Below are 21,984 nucleotides of genomic sequence, written 5' to 3'. Positions count from 1 at the left end.
CAGGCCGGGAAGGCCACCTGTCCTGTCCAGCTGGCTCTTCCAGCTTGGCCCAGCCCTCACAGCCTTCCCCTAGATTCCCCAGACAGAGCTACTCCCAAACCCCATTGGAGTTCCCAGGGCAGAGCTGTGTCTTCCCCATCACACTACTCAGAGTAGGACAGTTTCCTCTATTCAACTCCCAGGGCATGGCTTTGTTTCCTGCAGGCCCTGGTGTTGGCACTGAGGTCCCGGGGCCAATCGCCTCTCCTCCCTCCCCCACCCATGCCCTGACCCAGCTCCTCCCTGGTGGCAGTTTAGGTGGCATACAATGCTGGCATAGTGTGGTGTTGGCGCCAGGCACGGTCCGGCAGGTGGCCTATCTTCATCTACCCTAAATGTTATGGGCATCAAAGCACCTGCTGCCCATCTATGGGGGCCATGTGAGGTGCTGCCTGCTAATCAGGCCATAGTATCCCTAGTGTCCAAGAGTCTGGGCTGGGCAGGGCCGTGGCTACAGGTTCCCTGCCCCTGCTATGGTCAAGTGTATAAGGTCATGGCTGGGGACTAGGAAGGGGGATGGGAGGTTTTATATCCAGACAGTGCCCTCTTGATCTCTTGTTTCATCTCTGACCCTGCAGTCTCTAGGGTGCCCCAAGTGTGTGGGCTGGTGTCAGTGGGGGCTGTTTGTATATGGATTAAGTATGCCATTGTTTGTTCTTCAGAGGTTTGCATGTAACCTACTGTATGCTGTTGACAGGGAGGGCTACACCCTACTGATACAGTGGATTCCAGTCTGGCCACATGGGCCAAGCATCTCCTCTGTGCCCAGAACTTCTGGGTGCCATCCTCCCCGTCTCAGAGGTAAGGCTATTCCTGGTCACACTGTCAACAGGGCACCCAGCTGCACGCATGGACAGGAGGCGGACAATTCCGACTCAGACCCAACTGCTCCTGGCCCGGAGGAGCCATGAGTGGGGCAGAGAGTTGGGGCATTGGCCTGGGGCCACTGGCAAAGGGAACTGCCTGTGATGGAGGCACCAAAGGTGCCTGTGCTGCGGGCAGTGGGAGCCAATCCTAAGGTTGGGACCCGAAAGGGGAGTCTTAAACAAATACTGGGAGGGAGGCTTTGCCCTTTTGAAAGATGGAGTAATGGCAGTCCGAGGAAAAGACCTGCCTTAGGTAAAAGGCCTGAGTTCGAGGCTGGAATTGTAGCACAGGCCAGGTGCCTCTCCTGAGTTGGAAGGACCATGGCTTCTTGTCTGTCCCCTCCTGAAGATCATTGGGAAGGATGTGGTTTTAGAGATGGGTGGTATGTCTGCAAGGGTCAAGTCCCTGTACCCCCTGGCATGGATAACCCTGAATGCAGTTGCTGCTGCCAGCTCTCCCTGGCAGCCCGGGCATAGGCAACTGGTGTATGGCTCATGGGTCCACCATTAGCACTGACGCCATCCAGTCTGGCAGCTGCACAGTAGCAGTGATTCCTGAGAAGAGCTGTGACCCTGTAGCCAGGAAGGAGGGAAGTGACTACCACCCCACCTTATGTGATGTAGACAGGGAGGCAGGCTCACTCATAAACTGGGAGAAGAGGGTGGTAAGCATCAGGCAAACAAGGCTGGGCCCAGCTGGCCCTATGATCTGCACTGCCTGTGGCCACACCCGCAGCTGGGGGCACTTCAGGTCAAGCAGGGGAAAGGGTACCAGCAAGAGCCCTTTACTGCTTCATCTCAGGACAGAAGCACCCAGGGCCTATGGACTGGTCTGCCCAGAGATGCATCCACACCATGTAGGCCTTAGCACTCACTTAGCCTCAGGTGTGGACAGGTGGCACCAACACCAGCCAGTCCTTTGCCAAATGGGGACATTGAAGCTCTTGTCTGGGTCCCACAGGGACTGCGACCTAGAGGCACTGGGGTAAGGGAGGGAGAGAAGGGATTGGTTGAGGGAATCACTAGCTCATTCTTTACCTTAAAAGTCATTTGTCATCCCCAGCCCCATATGAACTTCCTGAGGGCAGTATCCAACACCTACCAGGAACAAAGGAAGAATGCCATGGTATGGGCAAGGGGGCTTAGGCTTAGGGTATCCTGGGGGACTGAGACTGGGGAGGAGGAGCAGGTTTAGGGGCCTGTATCATAGGTCTGAAACCCCAGTACCTGACAGCTGGCTCTGAATCCAACAGGTAACACCAGATAGGTCTAACCACTCAGTACCTCAGAGATAATAACCCCACCTGCTTCTTCAAGTAGATGTACCTGGCCCAGAGCTGGAGTGAGTTAAGGGTCTGCCAAGCATCACACCGCCCCTCCCATATTTAGCACAAGATCACCAGGAGGCACAGTCCAGATGCCTGAGCAGCTGTGGGGGATACAAGGAGCCCTGCCAACTGGTCTGGTCCCTGAGGGTTCTGTCATCCTTGGTACTGGGGTTTCCCTGAGTCTTTCCAGGAGAAGTCGGAAATCCTGATGGGAAGGAGGCAGGGGTATCCAGTCTCATGCAAAATCCACCACAGCAAGGATCTGGCAAGGGCACCCCAGGCTGGAAGCTGAGGGTTGGTGAGGCTCCTCTCCCTCTCTCACCCTAGGCCCTCTGCCCTTAGCTCCTTGCACCTCCAGTTCAAAGTGTCTGAACCCCTTTTGAGCTCTTATGGTGAAAGGAGAGGCTTTTGTGACTGTGGCAGCCTGGTCCCCTAAGCCCAGCCTGAGAGCCTCCCTCCTGTTTTGTGAAGAGGATACAGTCCCCTTTTCCCAGAATCTCTTCCGAATCACTGTATTAAAGTCTCTGACAAACTCTGAAGTTAAAAGAACTCTTTGACCCAGGAGCTTTCCAAGAATCTGGGCACCTCCTTTGGGAACACTTTAGAGCAGCTTGTCTGCTCATGGGCAACGCCACGACTCCTCTGGAGTGAAATGGGGGCTCATATTTCACTGTGTGCTCCAGCACTGAGGGGGTGCCTGGAATATTTGCTGAATGTTGGACAATGGTTTCCAGCTATACTCCATGAACCCCTCAGTGACCCTCTAGTGTGACTTCTCTTCCCCTCCCCCACATTCACATCCAGGGGTAGGATGCCCTGGGTGCTGGGGAGGGTGCAGGGGTTCTTACCTTGATGTTGTCCTGCCAGCGGTGGGCTTTCTGGAAGTTCTCTGCAGCGTCAGCCAATCTCTGAGGGACAGAGCACAGGGAGGTCAGAGGCTGAGGGAGGCTGCCTGCCCATGCCTACCCCAAAACTGCTCCATCCTTAGCACTCCCTGAGGCTAGGTTTGTCCAGGGACTCCCTTCCCCTCATCCTACTAGACTCTGAGATTCCTCAGCCCTAAATGTTCCCCAGCTTGCTATGTGGACACCTCCCTGCCACAGGAAAGGTGAAGCCTGCACAAAGTGACTCCTGTGGCATCTCCATAGGACTCCCTGTATTTCAGCCCAGCAACATCTCCTGCTCAGAGCATGGCAGGGGATTCAAGACTGGGCCAAGACCCAGTGCCACTCTAGTCCCTACAAACTAATGTTACTCCTTCCTAGGCAACAAGGATCTGCTACGAGTCACAGAGTGCCTTGCCTTGCCAATGCTCCTTCCTCCAGCCTGCCCAGGGCCCAGCAAGAGGAGCCCACAGCCCCTCTCTGCCCACCTGGACCCCCTGTCCCATTCCCAGGCTTCCCAAGTCCTTTCTCATGGGGCTCCTGAACCCTCTGTTCACAGGAACCTCCTCCAGTGAAGCCCCTGTGCCTGTAAGCAGAACACCCCTCAAAGCACAGCTGTGTGTTTGTACATCCCACACCTGCCACTGGGCATGCTCAGTGCCAGACTACGCCGGCTTGTGGAGACAAGGCAGGCCCAGTCCTGCCTCTTGGAGATCACAGACACATAACTGGGCAGAATGACAGGGCAGGAGGAGTTTGAGGTACAAGAAGCTCAGTACTATGGGAACTTGAGACATCACGGAAGGCTTGATGGAGAAGGCAGTAAGGCCCAGCCATTCTCTGGGCCTGAACCTGGGCCACCTAGAGGTTCTTAGTTGGCACTTCCTATGGATCCTGTCCCTTCAGGATGTCTTGGGGCTCCCAAGGATATAACTGAGTCTGGCCCTCTGGGGCCTCCTGCACAGCTGAGAGGATTGATATCTGGTTAATCATAATTGACAACCACCACCATGAACTGGCCACCTACTTCATGCCAAGTCCTCCCCCACGCAGTGACACATGTGCACCTGTTACCATTCACAACATGCCTGACAATGGGGCCCTGATGGCCCTCCTCAGTTGAAGACAGTCAGGCACAGAGACAGCGAGCAGCCTGCCCAAGGTCACACGGTGAGTCTGGCCCAGCCCTCACCACCACATTTGCCATGTTCAGCCCATGACCAAGGTCCAAAGGCCACCCCTGTAGGGTCCACTATACCCAGTGAGGCAGGTGGCTCTGGTCTCTCATTCCTGCCCCATCCCATCCCATGGGGGGAGCAGAAGGGTCCTGCCTCTAGGCCTACAGCCCTATGGGGAAGGCCCCAGCCCCCTTAGTATTCGGGACACCTCACTCCCACCCACCGATCCAGGTTTGATGTGGCATGTGGGCCCCACAGGGGAAGTTCTAATACAACCTGACAGTTGCCCCTTTGAAGAAAATGGGGGCCAGGCTCGGTGGCTCAGCCTGTAATCCCAGTACTTCGGGAGGCCGAGGCAAGTGGATTGCCTGAGCCCACAGGTTTGAGACCAGCCCTGGCAACTTGGCGAGACCTTTACAATAAATCAAAAATTAGCTGAGCATGGTAGCACACGCCTGTAGTTCTGGCTACTTGGAAGGCTGAGGCGAAAGGATCGCCGGAGCCCAGCAGGTCAACGCTGGGGTGGTCATGAACATGCTACTGTACTCCAGCCTGGGTGATGGAATGAGACTCCAACTCGGGAAGAAAAAAAAAAAAAAAAAAATGGGAATTGGGATGTGGGAAACCAGCTTTTCAGACACACCTGAGTTCATGGCACCCCCACTCTTGGAACACGCCCACCCACCCTGGAACCTCTGCTTCTTACATGTCATCCTTGATGTCACTCAAACCACCTGCTGTTCACCCCCCAGCTCAAGCTTCGTCCTGCCCCTGGACCCTGCATCTTCTCTTGTCCTCTTCGTCTATTCTCCACACAACACCTGGAGCCTTATCTCAAAATGTAGATCTGATTATGTGGCTGTCCCCCCCAAACCCTTCAGTAGCTTACTATGCACTATATATAAAAGGCCAAGACTTCTTGAGGCTCAGTAGGGCACACGTGTGCCTGACTTTTGTCCTTTCTTTTCTATCCTGGGGCCTCTTCTTGGCCCAAACCACAAATGTTCCCCACACTAACCTCAACCCCTGGGACGGACAAGGCCTCCAGTTCACAAGCTTGCAGTGCCTTTGTGCAAAGGATATCATTTTAAAATTTTTATGCTTTACTTTATTTTTTTTTTTATTTTTATTTTTTTTTGAGTTGGAGTCTCACTCGGTCGCCCAGACTGGAGTGCAGTGACCGCTCCCGGCCACCGCAGCCTCGACCTGCTGGGCTCCGGCGATCCTTCCACCTCAGCCTTCCGAGTAGCCGGAATTACAGGCACGTGCTACCACGCCCGGCTGATTTTTTCATTTATTGTAGAGATGAGGTCTCGCTGCCCAGGTGGGTCTCGAACCCGTGGGCTCAGGCAATCCACTCACCTCAGCCTCCCAAAGGCGCGGGATTACAGGCTGAGCCACCGAGCCCGGCTTTTATGTTTTATTTTAGATTCAGGGGGTACAAATGCATATTTGTTACATGGACATAATGCATACTGGTGGGGATTGGGCTTCAGGTGTCCTCATTTCTCAAATAGTGAACACTGTATCCAAAAGCTTTTGAATACTGTATCCTAAAGCTTTTGAAACTTCGACTCCCTCTCCACCTCCCCTTTTAGTGGCAGAGGATGCTATTGTGTGACATGTGCAGTTAGCAATGCCTGTCACTAATGTTAACTGAGCACCTATGATGCACTGGGTACCAAGTCTAGCATTCAGCCTGCAGAATCTGTAAAGTCCAGGGAGACAGTCTTTGAGAGGTAAGCCTTGGTCAATCACTGTGCCCCCCCCCTTTCCCTACATGGTGGTCCATTACCTTCCCAGGGACCCCAAATCTTCCTCAAAGTGGGCTCTGCTGAGGCCACAGGCCTTCCCAGGGGCTGAGGTTGGGGCAAAGTATGGGAACCAGGTTGGGTCTCTTGGTACAGAAAAGCCACAGGATAGATGGGGCTGCAGACACCAAAACTGACACTAGTGAGGCCAAGGCCAAGGCCCTGAGGAACTCAGGCCAAGGCCCTGAGGAACTGTCCTCTCCTGCTCCTACCTCCACCCATGGACAGAGGGTGCCAGCTGCTTTCCCCTCTCAGGACTTAGCTCTGACCCTGTGATACACAGGCCCCCAAAACATGGGGGCTACAGGTCCTTCTGACTTCCTAATTTGGCAGACAGGACAAAGGAGACCCAGAGAGGGAGGGCCCCAGCCCTCAGCCTCCTTGAGCTCATGGAGTCCCATGGTTTCAAAGGTCCAGGTCAGTCTACTGACTCGTGAATAACGGAATCGCAATAGCCACAGCAAAAGGATTACTTTTAATCCTCAGTAACGATCAAGCCATTATTATTTTTTCGGTGTTACAGATCAATCAGTCCATCCCTGGGCACTGGACGTGTAAAAACTGCTAAACAGGCAGGCCTGATGGGGGTGGGGGGGTTGGAGGAAGGGCCGAGACAGCCAATGGGTGGAGTGGACAGGCTGTGGCCGCCTGAGGTCCCATCAGGCCTGAGGATGAGAGGACTGGGACCACCCTCCAGTTTGCAAATGGGGAGGACCCAGAAGCCCTCCAGCCCCGGCCTGGGTTCAGAGTCTGGTTTCCTTGAGCAGTGGCATCACCCCTGCCTCTAAATTGGAGATAGTAACTGTACCCCTTCAGAGAGTGGTTAGGCTCCTGGCAGCCTCCTTTCTCCAACCCCCAGCAGCTGTACACAGGTGGTCAGGCCCTGAGGTTTGTCTTGCTGGCACTTGCCCATCTCTGGGCCTTCCTCTGTCATCTGCTCTTTCTGCCTGGTCAATCCTTTCAGACTGTGTCACCTCCTCTGGAAGCTTCCTTTTGCTCTCCAGAGGCTTCCCCTCCCCTCTGCCATGCAGGGCATGTCCTGAGGCAGGGATCTCCAAGTTTAGCTCTACCTGCCTGGCCTAGTCGGAGCATTCAGACCTTGGGCTCCTGTCCCCAAAGAGCCCACAATAGTCAGGCCTACTCAGAGATGGCAGGGAGACCATGCCCTCCCTGCCCCAAGATTCATCCTCCTAGCACTTCCCTTCTACCTCTTCTGGGTCCTCCTGATGGCCTGGGGGCAGGCAGGATGGAGAAAGAAACCGAGGCCCAGAGATAAGGGGAGAACCTACTAGCATGACCAGCAGGGCATGGCAAAAGCTGGGGTCCCAGCCTGGTTCGGTCTCTAGGCACCTACCTGCCTGTCCAGGGGAGATGTGCTCCATTCCTAGTCGGACCCCGAGTGCCTGTCCTTCTGGGAGTGGCTCCCTGCTCAGATGCAGGACTCTGCTCCTGGAGCCGCCTGCAGTCTCTGGTTCTCCTGCTATGACCCCTGCACAGGCTGTTCCCTCCCTAGGCACCCTTCCCAGTCTCCTCTAGCCTGGTCTACTCCCTGACCCCTGCCAAGCCCCTACCTCTTCCCATCACAGCACTCAGAGAACACTCTACTGAGTCTGCTTTCCCCCTTGAGCACGGGGCTTGGTGAGGCAGTGTCTGGTGGCTGTTGAATTTACAGTAACCTGGCCCTGGGCATATAGTAGATTTACAATGAATGTCGGCTGAATCAAGGTCAGGGTGTCTCTGGACCTACGTAGAGGCCTGGGCTTGAGTCTGACTGTGTGAACTCAGGTGTGTAGTTTAAGCTTTCTGAGCCTCTTTTCTGTACCACATCCTGGGGTGGGGGGTGAGGGCTGCCTAAAGGGATGCAGTTGCTATGAAGTCTCCAATGGTGTCTTGCCTGGCCCATGATGTCCCCGTCATGGCCAGGGCATTGGATGAAACTGCAGTGGGACTGCCGAGTGGTGCTGCTCACAGCTAAGTCCATCATGATAGCAGCGGGCATTTCGGAGGCAATTATCAGGGAGTTTCACTTAACAATCAATTTCCCTCAGCTCCGGGAACTGTTCTTACAGGAAAAGGCAAGAAAGAGGACTGGCAGTACACTGGGCTAGGGACAATGCTCTCTTGGGGAGCAACCCCTCCACAAATTTGATGCCTTCAAATTTCACTATGATAAACATCTTTCAGTTGCTGCAGAGCTGACAGACAATGCCGAGACAAGGGACCTGGGGCCATCATGGGTGCCCCTCAAAGGACAACTGGGGGGTAAGACCCCCTTGCATGTTGGGAGGGGAGGCGCTTGGGTGAAGGAGGGCTGGAACTCTTTGGTACTCCCACCCTATTAGAGGGTCTGCTCCTCCTCCCAGGCTGGGTGCTCTCCACTTCTCCTTAGCCTCCTCTTCTTACCACTCCCTCACCTGGGAGCCCCCCAGCCCAGTGCTGGCAGCCCAAGAGGGCCTGGGGAGCAACTGTCCATCAAACAGGACTTTTCTATACAGCCCAGAGGGAAAGATTATAAGCGTTTTTTGGTTTTCATTAGTTATAGCTACTCAAGCTTCCTAGGGGATGTGAGAGGCTTAGAATAAAAGGCCCTGAACCCGGGGGTGCAGGATGTTGAGAGCTGAGACACTAGGGGCTGAGCCAGGCAGAAACTGTGATGGAGCGGGAGCTGTGGGGTGCCGGCCGGGGGTAGTGTGCCCAAAGCAAAGTTCTAGCACCAGGCAGATGCCCTGAGAATGTAGCCGAGGGCCACAGGAAAAGCAGCAATGGTAGCATAACACCAGACATGGTTCAGCACCCACCCTAGGCCAGGGCTTCACCAACAGTGGTGCTAATCCAATGCTAGGTGAGGGACTGGGCCTTCTCCCAGTCCAGGAGGACACCTAACTAGTAGATTCTTTTTTTTTTTTTTTGAGTTGGAGTCTCACTCGGTCGCCCAGACTGGAGTGCAGTGGCCGCTCCCGGCCACCGCAGCCTCGATCTGCTGGGCTCCGGCGATCCTTCAGCCTTCCGAGTAGCCGGAATTACAGGCATGCACTACCACGCCCGGCTAATTTTTGATTTATTGTAGAGATGAGGTCTTGCTGCCCAGGCAGGTCTCGAACCCGCGGGCTCAGGCAATCCACTCTCCTCAGCCTCCCAAAGTCGCAGAGTAGATTCTTTTGTTCCCCTCTTTTTATAGCTGAGGGACTAAGGCTCTGAGCATTAGTGCCACTGCCCCAGGACCCTGACAAAGAAGTGGTGAAGAGGCATCAAACCCAGGTTTGCCTGATGTCAAAGCCCAAAAGTGTTGATGGTGACTGTCCCGGGAAGGATCCAGGCCTGGTCAGGTGGGGCCTGGCTGGGTTTAGCTGACCCCCAGTCCCCAAAGTAGTCCCTTTGCCCTTCCTCCAGAAGAGGGGATCAGCAATTGGCCTCCCAGGTACTATCCACCCCCCAGCCTTGGTGTTACTGGGTCCAGGCTGTGGGAATTGGTGAGCATCAGGGTGCCCAGCAGCCCCTGCCTAGACCAGCATGGCTGCCATTGTCACTTTCTTCCCTCCCCACCTGTGGGCCCTGTATTAGCTCTGTATTGTGCATGGATAGATACTAAATACAGATTTCCAATTTCCAGAGCTGTTATGGTCTAATGAGTAAATAATATACATATTTAAAACTGTCTAAAACATATCTGCATAATTAAAATATCTGCATAATAATGAAGCAAGATGCAGCTCAGCAAGGAGGGAGCTGGAGCCCCAGGGCTGACAGTAAGGGTAGAAGTGCAGGCAGGGGTGTGGTCTTGGCCCTGTGAGTCTCTCTTTCATGCTGCCTTGGACCTGAGTGGGCATTTGTCTGTCTATTCACCTCCTGCTCCAGGCAGGTACCTCCAGTCCAGGGCCAGGAGAAGCCTCACTGTGCCTCATTCTTGCACAACTGGTCTGGGGGAGGCATACTTGTGGACAGACAGGGCTGCGACATGAGCAATGGCTGCCTCTTGTATGACGGCGGCCCTCTGCAGCACACCGTGCTCTCAGAGCTTCATGGGCACAATCTCACTCACTACAACCTTCTAAGGGCAGGTCCTGCCCCAACCCCCCATTTTGCTGGGTTCTGAGGAACGAAGAGAAGTGCACCAGGGTGGGCAGCGTGGGCTGAGCAGGAACCATGACATGCACAGCACGAGACACACCAGTGGCTGTGCTTTCCTAGGCCAGGGCTTCACCGACACCAGCCTCCTAGGGCAGGATGGGTACTTAGCTTTGCTCATTCCGTGAGGCCCTTTCTTTCACCTCTTGCTGCATCTGCACACTTGGCTCCTGTCCCATAGCACATCTTAAGGCTAATACCTACTCTTTTGTATTAACCGTGCTTCCGGCTTAAAGATAAAACCAACCACCAGAGCGATAAAAACAAACACTCAAACCCCAGACCAAATTCCAGCAACCAAAGACTATGAGGAAAATAACAAACATTCCTGGCACAGAGGGCCCCGCAGGGGAAGGCCGTCATGTCGTTGGGAGCGACAGGCTCCCTGACCTTTTCCCTCACCGGCTGCACACGTCCTCCACGAGTTGATAAAAAAATTAGTAAAATGGATTTTTTTCTTTTAAAAAAGGTCAGAATACATGTAACAGGGAAAAACTCATTCGAGTTGTGGTTTCCCTCTGCAGCAGGTAGCCGCTGATCCACTCTGGGCTTGGGCTTGCTCGCTCCCTGTGGGCATCATGGGCTTCGTTATCAATTCCTGCACCCCTCAGTCAGACTGGAAGGGGCAGCTTGTGTTTTAATTTCCCAGGAAAAATATGAAGAAATGAGGGGCAGCCTGCAGTGGAGATGGGGAGGGCAAGACTGTGAACAACCAGGGTTGGGAAACACAGTAACCCAGAGGCTGGAATTTCAGACCAGACAGAATTTCTCAAAACATCCTATGCTCCCAAGGACAGTTGCTATGTTGTATTCTGCCAGAAAGGTAACTTAAAAAAACCCACTCTCTCTTACTACTGATAGGTTACCAAAAAGTAGACATTTTCAGATCAAGAGGAAGAAGGCTGTGAGCTCTGAGGTGCTCCTTCCTAGAAGCAAGGGAGGCAAATCAGAACTCACAGAAGGTCACATAAATCTACTGGCTTCATCGTGTTAGCTTTCAATTGTACCACAGTCAATACAGAGAGTGGGTTGGGTGTGTCTTGGGAGAGGAGCCAAATGTGTCCAGTGTGAAGAGGGCAAGGGCCCAGTTTTCTGGAGCTATGGTAAAGCCCACCCTCTGGAGAGTTCAACTCTGAGTTCAGGCTTCTTCAAAAGAGGGTGAGCATGAACCTGGACAGCCACATGCTGGATTGTAGGGCAGGTCTAGCTCTCGGGCTGCAGGTCTCTGCCCTGCCCAGTAACTGCTGCTGCTTCCAGTCTCCTTTTGAGCACTTCCAAGAGGGGCTCCAATGAGAAATAAACGAATAAATCTAACAAATGGCTTCAGGTCTGGAGCCCAGCCACACATATGCCCTTTGCTCCTGAGGAACCGGAGCTGAAAGCTTGTCCAAAGTACTATCCTGCTTAGCCCAATCCCACAGGGGCTAAACCTAGCTGGCACCCTTCTTCAGACTCCAGCATGAACCCACACATCTCTGCAGGTAAATCAGCCCCGGCAAGCCAGGTGGAATCTCTCATAAATTTGCCAGTTTTGTGTCAGTTTTCCTCATTCTAAATTATGACTCATAACTCATCAACATTTCTCTCATCCTTAGAAAAAAACATGCAGACAGCATCAGGTGAGGCTACATACCAGGGCCTGTTGGCTTCTCTCTGGTTAGGAGAGCACAGTGACACATCATTACCTGAGTGTGCTTGGGAGCACAGTGCAGCTTCCTGCCCCCTTAACAGGGTGCATTCTAGAGACAGATGTGTGTGGACCTGAGTGTGATTAATGCCATTTTGTCCTGTCCTGCCACAGAGGTTGAGAGGCCCCAAGTTCCTGACTGATTCAGCACATAATTTGGTGAGTAATGCCCTCATTTTTCTAGACCTCTGTCTCTCACCTGTATAATGGGGGATCAGATGCTTGGTCCCCTCCCAGGGCTGTGGGAACATGGATGGAGCATAGGGTATGGAGGGTATGGTTAGAGAGCAAGATGGGAACTCATTTTGGAAACTGAAGACACAACCCCAGGTCCTGGGTTGCTCCTTCTGGTGCCTTACCTCAGGAACCTCCTGACTACCTCCTCAGCTACCCCACCCCCAAACTTGGCTTCTCTCTTGGGCCTTCCTCTAAAGCTTGCGCCAATGGGCTGTTCCTCTCCTCAGCACCACCTCTGCAGGGAACTCCTGTTCACTGGCCCCCAGTACCTCCGTCTGGCTTCCAGACCAACCTGCCTCAGGCAGGAACCCTGGGACCATTTGAGTGTCCTCCTCATCCAACCCCACCCAAGCTGGGCCATCACTTCCCCAAGGTCACCTTTTGGAAGCCTCCTACTCCCATGACCCCCTTCTAACCTTTCTGATAAAATCTTTCCTGAGTTCCCTAACCCACCTTCAAGCCCCAACCCAAGCTGTTTGGTATGAGTTCATTTGCCAGCCCCTATATCTTCAGGCCTCCCCCACAAGCCCTATGCCCCCACCTTGGCTTCTGTGCCCTGACAGGTGCTTCCTGGGTGCCCTGACAACATCTTCCTTCCTGTCACTAGCCTTCACAGAGCCCTGCAAACCTCATCATTCTTCTACCACGCTGACTTTGAACTTTGCCCTCTTGCTATGTTCAGGTTCCAAAACTTTGTTTGTGCTGTGCCCTAAGCCAGGCCTGCCTTTCCTTTTCCCCTCTTCTGGCCCACTACTCCTCATCCTTTAGGAGGTGATGCTCATCTACCTCCTCCAGGAAGCCTGGTGCCTGCCAGGCTGAGTTTCCCGAATCCCCTCTGGGGTTTCCACCACTGCATGTGTGTCTGATTCCCTTCCAGATGTGGTCCCTCGAGGGCAAGAACTTGATTCATGGGTCTGTGGGGCCCCAGTGCTGGGCAAGTGAGCTCAGTTCAGAAGTGCTAAGTTGCCCCAGGCTCTATCACAGTCAGTGGGGCAGGAGGTGGATCAGGAGGTGCCCTCAGGGACCCACTGGCTTGGAGGTCCTGAGTTTCCTTGGGATAGAGATGATAGAAACTAGACCAGAAGTGGCACTGATGTCAGAGAATAGGGATCCAAGATGGTGCAGGGGGTGACAATGTGGGTAAGGTGAGGCTGCATTTAAGTACAGGCCTCATGGGGTGTCCCATGCAGGGGTCCAAGGGGCTGCCTCTGGGGTCTGAACTGCTGATGTCTGCTCTCCAGGACCCCAACCCCACTCTGGACCTTGTGAAAATATTGTTCACCAGCCTCATCCAGCTGCTTCCAAGCCAGCAATAAAATAACCAGGAAACAAAAGCCACTGGGCTCCGCTGGAATGAGAAGGTGACAAGAGTGCCTTATCTGGGCAGGTCAGCGGGAGCTGAGTCCCCAGGGAAGCTCGGCACTCCCTGCCTTGACCACAGACCAGGGTGTTTTCCTAACATGTCCCAACATCTTCTTCCAGAAGCCTTCTCAGATGCCACTACCACCTACCACAGCTCAGAGACAGGACATAGGAGTGTAGTACTTCTCATGGGAAGGTGTTGATATGAACCTTCCTCCTTCCTGCCAACAAATGTTTACTGAGCACGTACTGTGTGCCTGGCCTGTGCTAGGCATGTGCAGGGCAGGGAGCAGTACAGACATGGCCCTGCTCTTCTTCCCACTATAATTCAGTCCCACTATCCTGAGCACAGAACTTGCTAGAGGCCTCTATAGTAAGAGTTGCCTGGGGTGGCAACTTCACTGGCAGAATTTAGGGTGCTGGGAAGCCCCTCTGCTATGAAATGTATTCTTGCCTGAAAGCTGAGCCTGAGCCCCTCAACCAAACTAGAAGAGCAGAGGCTGTGTCCTGGCCCAGTCACCAGACTACCTTCCCACGATGTTATTTTTATACCTTTTCCTAAAACACAGCCTGAGCAGGCTCTTCTAGACTCTATTAACATTAGGAATCTAATCAGTAATCAGGCAGCTCATAATTTTCTGATTAGCTCTGATTAGGCCTAACCTCTGGAGAAGGAGTGGGACAGTGAAGAGGGAGGTGGGGCCAGAGGGGCACTAGGATGTTCCTGAGGGGGCACTAGGCTGGGGGCGCAGGGCAACAGGGAAGAGCCCCTGACTCCATTATTGCCTATTCTGGGGAAGGGACATGGAGTCAGGGGTTGCACTGGGGCAGAAGGGTTGTGGGGTCAGAAAGCAAGGGCAGCAGGGGAGGCATCCCCAGTCCACCTAGGCAGCAGGGACCCCAGGGAAGTTTGGGTCAAGACTTTCAGCACCATGGACAGAGGTGGGACAGGCAGGGTGGCACAGGGCTGGGTTTGGGCAACCACCTGAGTTCCACTCTGCCTAGGTCTCCTTGAGTGAAACTCTAGAAATGATCCCAGGCATAGTCTTGAGTGATGGTGACAGTGACAGACAGGTTGGGCCTGCTCAGAGGGCTGCAATGTGTGAACTTGGACACAGAGAACTGGTCCTCGCCACTCTTGCTGAGCACACCAGAGGCAAGGCCTGCCTTGGTGATCCTCACCTTCAGTGTGAAGACCATGAAATCAGGCACTGCACAGTGAGGCAGTCAAGCCTGGAGGGACTGCTTGAGTCATCGTGCCAGTTAGGGACAGTTTGGACCTGTTCTGAGGCACTGTAGGCCAGGGCCAGGTCTTCCTCCTGCCTGAGGCATGTTTGACACTTTGCATCGCATGCTCAGATGGAACCATAGTGCTGGTCAAATCAGACTTCTAGGCCTGCCACCCATGGGCCCTGATCCCTGACCTGTTCCTGTCCCTGACCATGGAGCCCCCCAACCCTCAATCTCCCAATCCATTGCTCTTCCCCACAGACCCAGACTCCTTGGAGCCATATCCTGGAAAGCTTTTCTGGTCAAATTCAGAGTGGCTCTGCCCCTGTCCCTAGTCTGGGGTCACAGGTTGTCACCCCTTGTTGGATGCAAACATCCAGGTGACCTCTGATGAAATGCATGAGCCTGTGGGAGAAGACTTGCACAGCTAATGCCATGCAAATTGGCACAGAGGCAATCAGCCTGACTCTAAAAGTTGCCCCACCGGCCGCAGGCTGGCTCATTGTCTTTTCTGTCAATTTGCATCTCATTACCCAGAAGGCTGTGCTCACTGGAGGTTAAAAGAAAAAGAGAACCAACAAGCCCTACTGTGTCCCACCGCCAACCAGGGTACAGTCCATGAGTGGGACAGGGCTGCCTAATAGAGTGTCCTAAAAAAGTATGCTCCACAAGGATCCCTGCCAGTCCTCTCACCCTCACCACCACCACTGACATTATCCCTCCCACCACCAGAATGTTACTCCTGTCACATCATCACCACTGTCCCATCATCATTCTTCTTCTCCCCTTAACCTCCACCAACATCCCCACGTTCACAGCCAATATTACTCCTATCCCCATCACCACCAACTCCACCATCACCACCATCATCCCCACCACAGTCATCATCACCACAGTCATCCCCACCACAGTCATCATCACCTCCATCATCACCATCCACCACCATCACCTCCACTACCACATCATCTCCATCACCATCTTTACTGACAACACTGTCACTGTCATCACTATAGCCATCACTCCACTGTGCCTACCTCTGCTAACGCCTCATGTCTCCTGGTAGTCACCACTATCATGACTGCCCTCACCGCTACCTGCAACCCTGAGGAAGGTCTGACAAACAGAGAGAAACCACTCGCCCTTCATCTTTCTCTGCCCATCGTCCTCCAGCATCATCAGAGGATTAGGAAACCTGTAAAGAAATGATTTAGTGACCAGAGACTTCATAATCAATGCAAATCTTGCCTGGATGCTGGTGTTTGTACCTAGGTGCCTCAGGAGGCAAGCCCTCAAGGCCCAGAGGTATGGTGGAGCGCTCATCCACTCTGATAGGGCCCCTAGAGAGAGTGGGGCTTAGTTTACTCCCCTGTTTCTAGCAGGACCTGGGACGGGGCAGAAAGTGATCAGCAGCCACTGTGTCCCACGGGGCAGAGCCAGGAGCGGCGTGTGCAACATGAACAATGAATGCTATTCTCTGAATCTGGATTACCTCATCTCTAAAATGGGGTTTCTAGTAGTCCTGACCTCATAAGTCTGTGTGAGGATGAAGGCAGATGATAAGAGAATGGTGAGTATTCGAAGGGCTGGCTCAAAGGGCATGGAAATCCTGTGGGAGAGGATTATGATCAGGAAGGGCTTTGGGAAAGGGAACAGCAGGCAAAACTTGATGGACAAGGCCAGTGAAGGGGAGAGGGGAAGTGATTCTAAGTGGGCAAAAGGTGTGGAGGTGAGACTCAATAGGCATCTCTGTGGGGAGTGGCAGTGAAGGCGAGGGCAGTTGATGCAGGTCTCTATTCCTCCTCAGACTCCCTTGACGCAAGGATTTCTGCTCCACGTGTTTGTGCTTATCAGCATGTTTGAGCCTCTTCCACAGGGCATCAAATCATTATGTGCACCATATTTCACACACATGCTCTCTCCAAGCCCCATGAAGCCCAATCATTATTTCCATTCCACTGATGAGGACACCAAGGTTTGGATAGGGTAAGTCACCCACCCAATGCCATACAGTGATTGAATGGTAGAGTGCAAACTGGAATCCAACTTTGTCCACACCAGGGCTAGGCTCTGACTACTCCCTGTCTCACTGGACAGCAAGGTGAGAGATGAGGGTACAAGATCATACAGGAGAGTGGGAGCTGCAGCCAGATCTTTCCACCCAGGCTGTCACTCTGCTGGGTGTGGACACCTGAGACCCCACCCTGTCACTGCCTACCAGCTTTGGGACACAAAGCAAGGCACCAGCTGGCCTGAGGGTGATGCTGGGGACCCAGATAGAGGTGACAAGCAGACAAAGGCTTGGAGGTGGAGGACAAGGTAGGCATAGCCTGGCTGCCAGGTGGAAACGCCCAGGGTAAAAGCTGCTCTGAATACTGGCTGCGTCCCGCTGCTGCAATCAGCCTCGACACTTGGTTATTATGAGGAGTAAAGGCGGCCGGTGGGACAGCTGGAGCCGTGGTGACAACATTTAAGGCGTTTGTCAGAGCCGTGGGACACAGACTGCCAGGCGCTAATGGCTTCTGTTTGCTGCTGCCAAGTGAGAGGAGGGCGGGCAGGCGGAGGCGGCCTTGCTCCTACCCAGGCCCTGTGCCTACTCCATGCTGTGCAACCACTCCACGACAGGTAGGGCCCACCTGGGCCTTACAGATGCCTAGCAACGGCCACGGAACCGGGTGCCAGCTGGAAAGGGTGGGGCAGCAGTCAGAAAGCACGTGCCTGCTTACTTGGGTCATCTTTGCTACCTCCACCTCCGTTCAGCTGCAGTCTTTCTCTCCAGGGACAAGGGTCTGGGAATTAGTTCTCCACCTTGCCATATTGTAGGAAAGGGACCCTTGATTCCCAGTTGGCTCAGTCCCCAATCTCCTCGGTCCTTTGGGTTGAACTTTCTAAGGGAGAGATTCTTCTAGTGATGGACCCATACTGGACTTACACCCACCCTGACTGAGTGATTTCAGCTTTCCTGGCTTCAGTTTTTCTCCTGGGAAAATGGCACCATCCACTCAGGGAGCCTGGCCACGTTAATGAGAAAACACAGAGAAATGCTGAAGTGCTGGCCACATAGAGGCCAACAGAACTTGGGCTTTTGAGGAAGGACCAGTGGTAAAGTCAGATGACACCCAGATGGCACTCCAGGGTCTGCTTGAAGGAGGAGGTAGACCTAAAGGGGCCAGAGCAAACTGCAGGGAAGAGACAGGACTTCCCAGGGAGGAGAGATCCATGGCTGTGTGATCGGGGAAGGCATCAAGTAAAAAGTACTCCTGGCTAGGGCGCAGTGGCTCAAGCCTGTAATCCTAGCATTTTGGGAGACTGAGGTGAGAGGATTGGCTGAGCCCACGGGTTCAAGACCAGCCAGGCAACTTGGCGAGACCTCAACTTTACAATAAATAAAAAAATTAGACGGGCATGGTAGCACGTGCCTGTAGTTCTGGCTACTTAGAAAGCTAAGGTGGGAGGATTGCCTGAGTCCAGCAGGTCGACGCTGGGGCGGATGTCAGCATGCATCCCACTGCACTCCAGCCTGGGTGACAGAGTGAGACTCCAACTAAAAAAAAAAAAAAAGTACTCCTGAAATATATAGATTGGCAAGGAATTCTTGTACCTGGAAAAGCACCTGTAGGCCTGTGCTTCATGCAGACCTGTTGTTATGGGCAAAGCCACTGAGCATTTGTTGTGCCTGGAACTGCTCATTAATCCCTATAGCAGCCCCTACAAAGTGTGTCCCATTCCTACCCCATTTTGTAAATGAAGAAACTGAGGCTCAGAGGTAGTCAGTTTGTCTGTGGTCATAGCTATTTGAGAGCAGAGTGGAAAGTTGGCACTGGGGCTGTGTCATAAAGTTCCCCATTCCCTACTCACTGATTGACCCACGAGATAACTTGAACCCTCTCTGAAGAGAAAGTGGGCCTCTGGTTGGCTGTGGATCAGAAAGCATGGAATGGGGGAATGCCGTGTGGCTGGGGGAAGAACCCAGGGGCAGGAGGAGACCTGGGTGGGCCTGAGTTCTGCCTCAGATTCACTCCATAACCTCTAGACACTTATCCTCTGTGTGGTGTCAGAGTTCTTGCTACTTTCCCAGGGCACAGACTGAGGCTGGAGGATGCTAGAGGAGGCAGGAGGAGTCCCTGAAGAAGTTAGAAAGTTGTATGTCCTGCTCAAGGCCACCTAGGGAGCTCTGGCCCCCAGGAACTCTCTTCCACCTGCAGTTAGTCTTCAGTACTGCTGCCAGGCTAAGCCTGGGACCTCATGGCATCAGGGCTAGGGCTAGGGCTAGGGAACTGCTGTGGATAGATATTAAGTCCAGTGACCCTTTGGAGGCAGTTGCACTTGGCTCTGTCTTGGTTGAAGAGGATCTGCTTTTCTTCCCTGAACCCACAGAGCTGGGTGCTCTCTGAGAAGGAAGGGTCTCTGTGTCCTAGTGTCAGCCTAGCCTTAGCATACACATGGTATTCAAGGCCTCTGGGCCACCTGATTCCGAGCCCACTGCTCTTCCTGGCCTAGGCTTGCTAACCCATCCCTGGGGTAGGGCCCTTCCCAGCTCCACAGAGCCTAATATTGCTCCCCTGACAGCAAAGCCACCCCACCACAGGACTCCTCCACAGGAAAGGGGGATAAGAGAGACCCCTGTACTGGGCCTCTTGGAACTTCACTGAGGGAGGTGTGCCAAGCTGGGGGATGTCAGAAGTCCGTGCCTTCAGTAGAGGAAGGTTGAAGAGGTCTTTTCCATCTTACTTTGTCATTAACAGCTTTGCAATTCTGGGGGTGGAAGGCTCGGAGTTAGAGAAAGAGGATGTATATGTGTACATACAAACACATGTGCACATGTGCAGATATGGAAACACATTCATGCATGTAAACACACATGTGACTACATGTGCAAATGCATGTGTGACAACATGTGCTCAGGTACATGTACACATGGTGTCTGGGTCCTTGCCTTTGGCCTGCCAACAACCTTCATATCCAGAACTCCCCTCCTAAGGCCCAGGTCGGGCAGAGCTGCTTCCTGCTGGGACTTGGTGTGGGTGGCTCGCTGGCCATGGCTCCTGGACCCACAAGCCCCACCACCTGCCCACTCATGTCTGAAAAATGGATCCTCCTGGCTACTACCTGACTGGTTCCCACCTGGGGCCTCTCCTCAAACTTGTCTTCAACTCGCTCACCCCTTCAATTGCTTCACCCCTCCCCAACCTGTGATCATTTTGTTTCATCTCATCTCAACCAACACCAAAATGTGGAATAAAATAAGAGGGCCACTGTCCCCAGGCCATCTCTTTTTTCTTCTTTAAGCTAACATGTTCGTGGCCTGTGCTAGGTGCCAGAGACACAGGATGGGGAAGACCTGCCCCTACCTCATGAGCTCACAGTGGTGGGATGGGGGGGAGACTTCCACCTGTTTCCATTGCTCACCCTCCCTCTTCCCCACCACAGACACAGGGCCGCCAACACCAAGCCAGATGCATACTTGCACCAAGGAAATCTTGTGCACCAGTGCCAAACAACTGTCCACCAGATGCCTCTGTGATCCCAGTTGTCACTGATGGATACTTACTATCCACATGTGACCATCATAACCACAGGGGCAAGGCTGGGTATATTTATCCATTTTTCAAGAAAAGGAGGCTCAGAACAATGAAGTGAGTACTCCAAGTGCAAAAAGCTGGCAGGGGGAGGATCTGGGACCCAAACCTAACTGTTCAGTTGCTGAGCCCAGGCCTTCAGCACTGCAGCCTGTGGATGGCCCCACCTGTGTGACCAGCATTCCCAGCACTGCCGTCAGTCTCTGCCTGTGGCCCCCAGCAAAGAATAGATGAAGCTCTGAGGTCTGGGGAGAGGAACCTGTCCAGGGTCACATTACAGCCCAAGTGTCAGCTCCCAGACCTTGCTCTCAGGAAAGATGGATGGGACTGAGGGGCACCATCCTGAAAGTCTATCCCATGGTGAGTCAGAGGGCTTCCATGTGGGGTTGACCTGATGTCTTTTCTCCTCTGGTTAGAGAGCATAAAACACTGGGTCTCCCTTTTACTCTTTGACTTCAAGGAGGCTCAGAAGCAACCCATAGTCTCACCTAGACCAAGTGCCTTTCTTGGGCTGCTTACCTGGGCCCTTTTGCTCCATCCCTGTTACTCAGATTCTGTTTTACTGAATGTGCTTTCGTGAAGAGCTATTGAATACTTTGCTGAATGAACTGAGAAATAAACCAAATTAACCTGTGTCCACTCTCTTCCCCCTCCACAGCTGGGCAGGCGGTGTTGCTCTGTGAGGCTAGACTGACTACTGGGCACTGCTTGAGCCACCACCCCAACGGTGGGCAGGCCGGCATCTGGCAGGCTCAGCCGTCTCCCTGGAAAACGAGACATTTCTTATTGAGATAACGAATTGCTCCATTTAGATCCAAATTAACCTCCCCCAATTACCCCATTTTCTACCACATTTCACCAGATCGAAATCCCCTTCTGCCCACAGTCATGTGCTGGCCCCTCCTCACTCCCAGGTCACGTGCATCTCAAAGCCTCGCCTGCTCAACAGCCCCAGACCGGCCAGCAGGCACCATCCCTCACTGGTCACGTTTTGTTTTCTTTTTTTTCTGGCGGGGGTGGGGGAGTGGGGGGAAGGTGAGGGAAGCTTGATGCAGCTGCCTCTCTGAGGAGTGGGAATTTCTATTTTATTTTTTTAGTTCGTTCTTTGAAATAAGGATGCAATATGGGATCAATTTTTGATGACAGTGAAGTAAAAGGGGAAAATAGTAGCAATTTTCTCTTCTGAACATGCCCTATTTAATGGAAGGATGTCACGGTGGAGTTTTATCTGGAGGAGAGAGGGCCTGGTTCCCAGGGACACATGGTCAATCAGAGATGCCTAGCACGATCTTCCCTGGTTCCCCAGTGCCCTCCATTAGGGTGACCATCAGGGCCCAGGACTTGGGGCAGGGAGAGGCTGAGTTTCTGTCTCCCCTCACCTGGTACCAGGGTGGACCCTTCCCACCTTTCGCTTTGCTGATCTCAGCCAGCATCAGGATTCTAGCTGGGACCCCAGGGAATCCAGTGTTAATTAGGTTTATAAAATCCAGTCCAGCTGCTGCTGCTGCCAAACCGAGGAAGCTCAGCTTTGGCTGGCCTAGAGTTGGTGGGATGGAGGGGTAGTGGTGGAGGATGAGACGGGGGAGGCAGTAGGACATCCCCCCTTGTCTCAAGGTTCAGAAAGGAGGGGGGGTGGTGAGAAAAGGGATAGAGGTGGGGGT

At 53.3% G+C, this 21,984-nt stretch overlaps 1 protein-coding gene across 4 annotated transcripts in view; it reads right to left on the bottom strand.

Moving 5' to 3' along the window:
• CACNA2D2 (calcium voltage-gated channel auxiliary subunit alpha2delta 2) overlaps positions 1–21,984 on the bottom strand; it is a 139,036-nt gene that overhangs the window by 28,505 nt on the left and 88,547 nt on the right. For all 4 annotated transcript variants that reach the window (XM_008053401.1, XM_008053403.1, XM_008053402.2 and 1 more), the window contains exon 4: positions 3,082–3,141. In XM_008053401.1, the coding sequence (XP_008051592.1) occupies positions 3,082–3,141 (60 nt within the window). The remainder of the gene's footprint in view (positions 1–3,081; positions 3,142–21,984) is intronic.

This window comes from Carlito syrichta, unplaced genomic scaffold, assembly GCF_000164805.1.
Source record: "Carlito syrichta isolate Samal-C Ts95f unplaced genomic scaffold, Tarsius_syrichta-2.0.1 Scaffold288153, whole genome shotgun sequence".
NCBI lineage: Eukaryota > Metazoa > Chordata > Mammalia > Primates > Tarsiidae > Carlito > Carlito syrichta.
The sequence above is the reverse complement of the archived record's forward strand: the minus strand, read 5'-3'. Positions and strand labels throughout refer to the sequence as shown.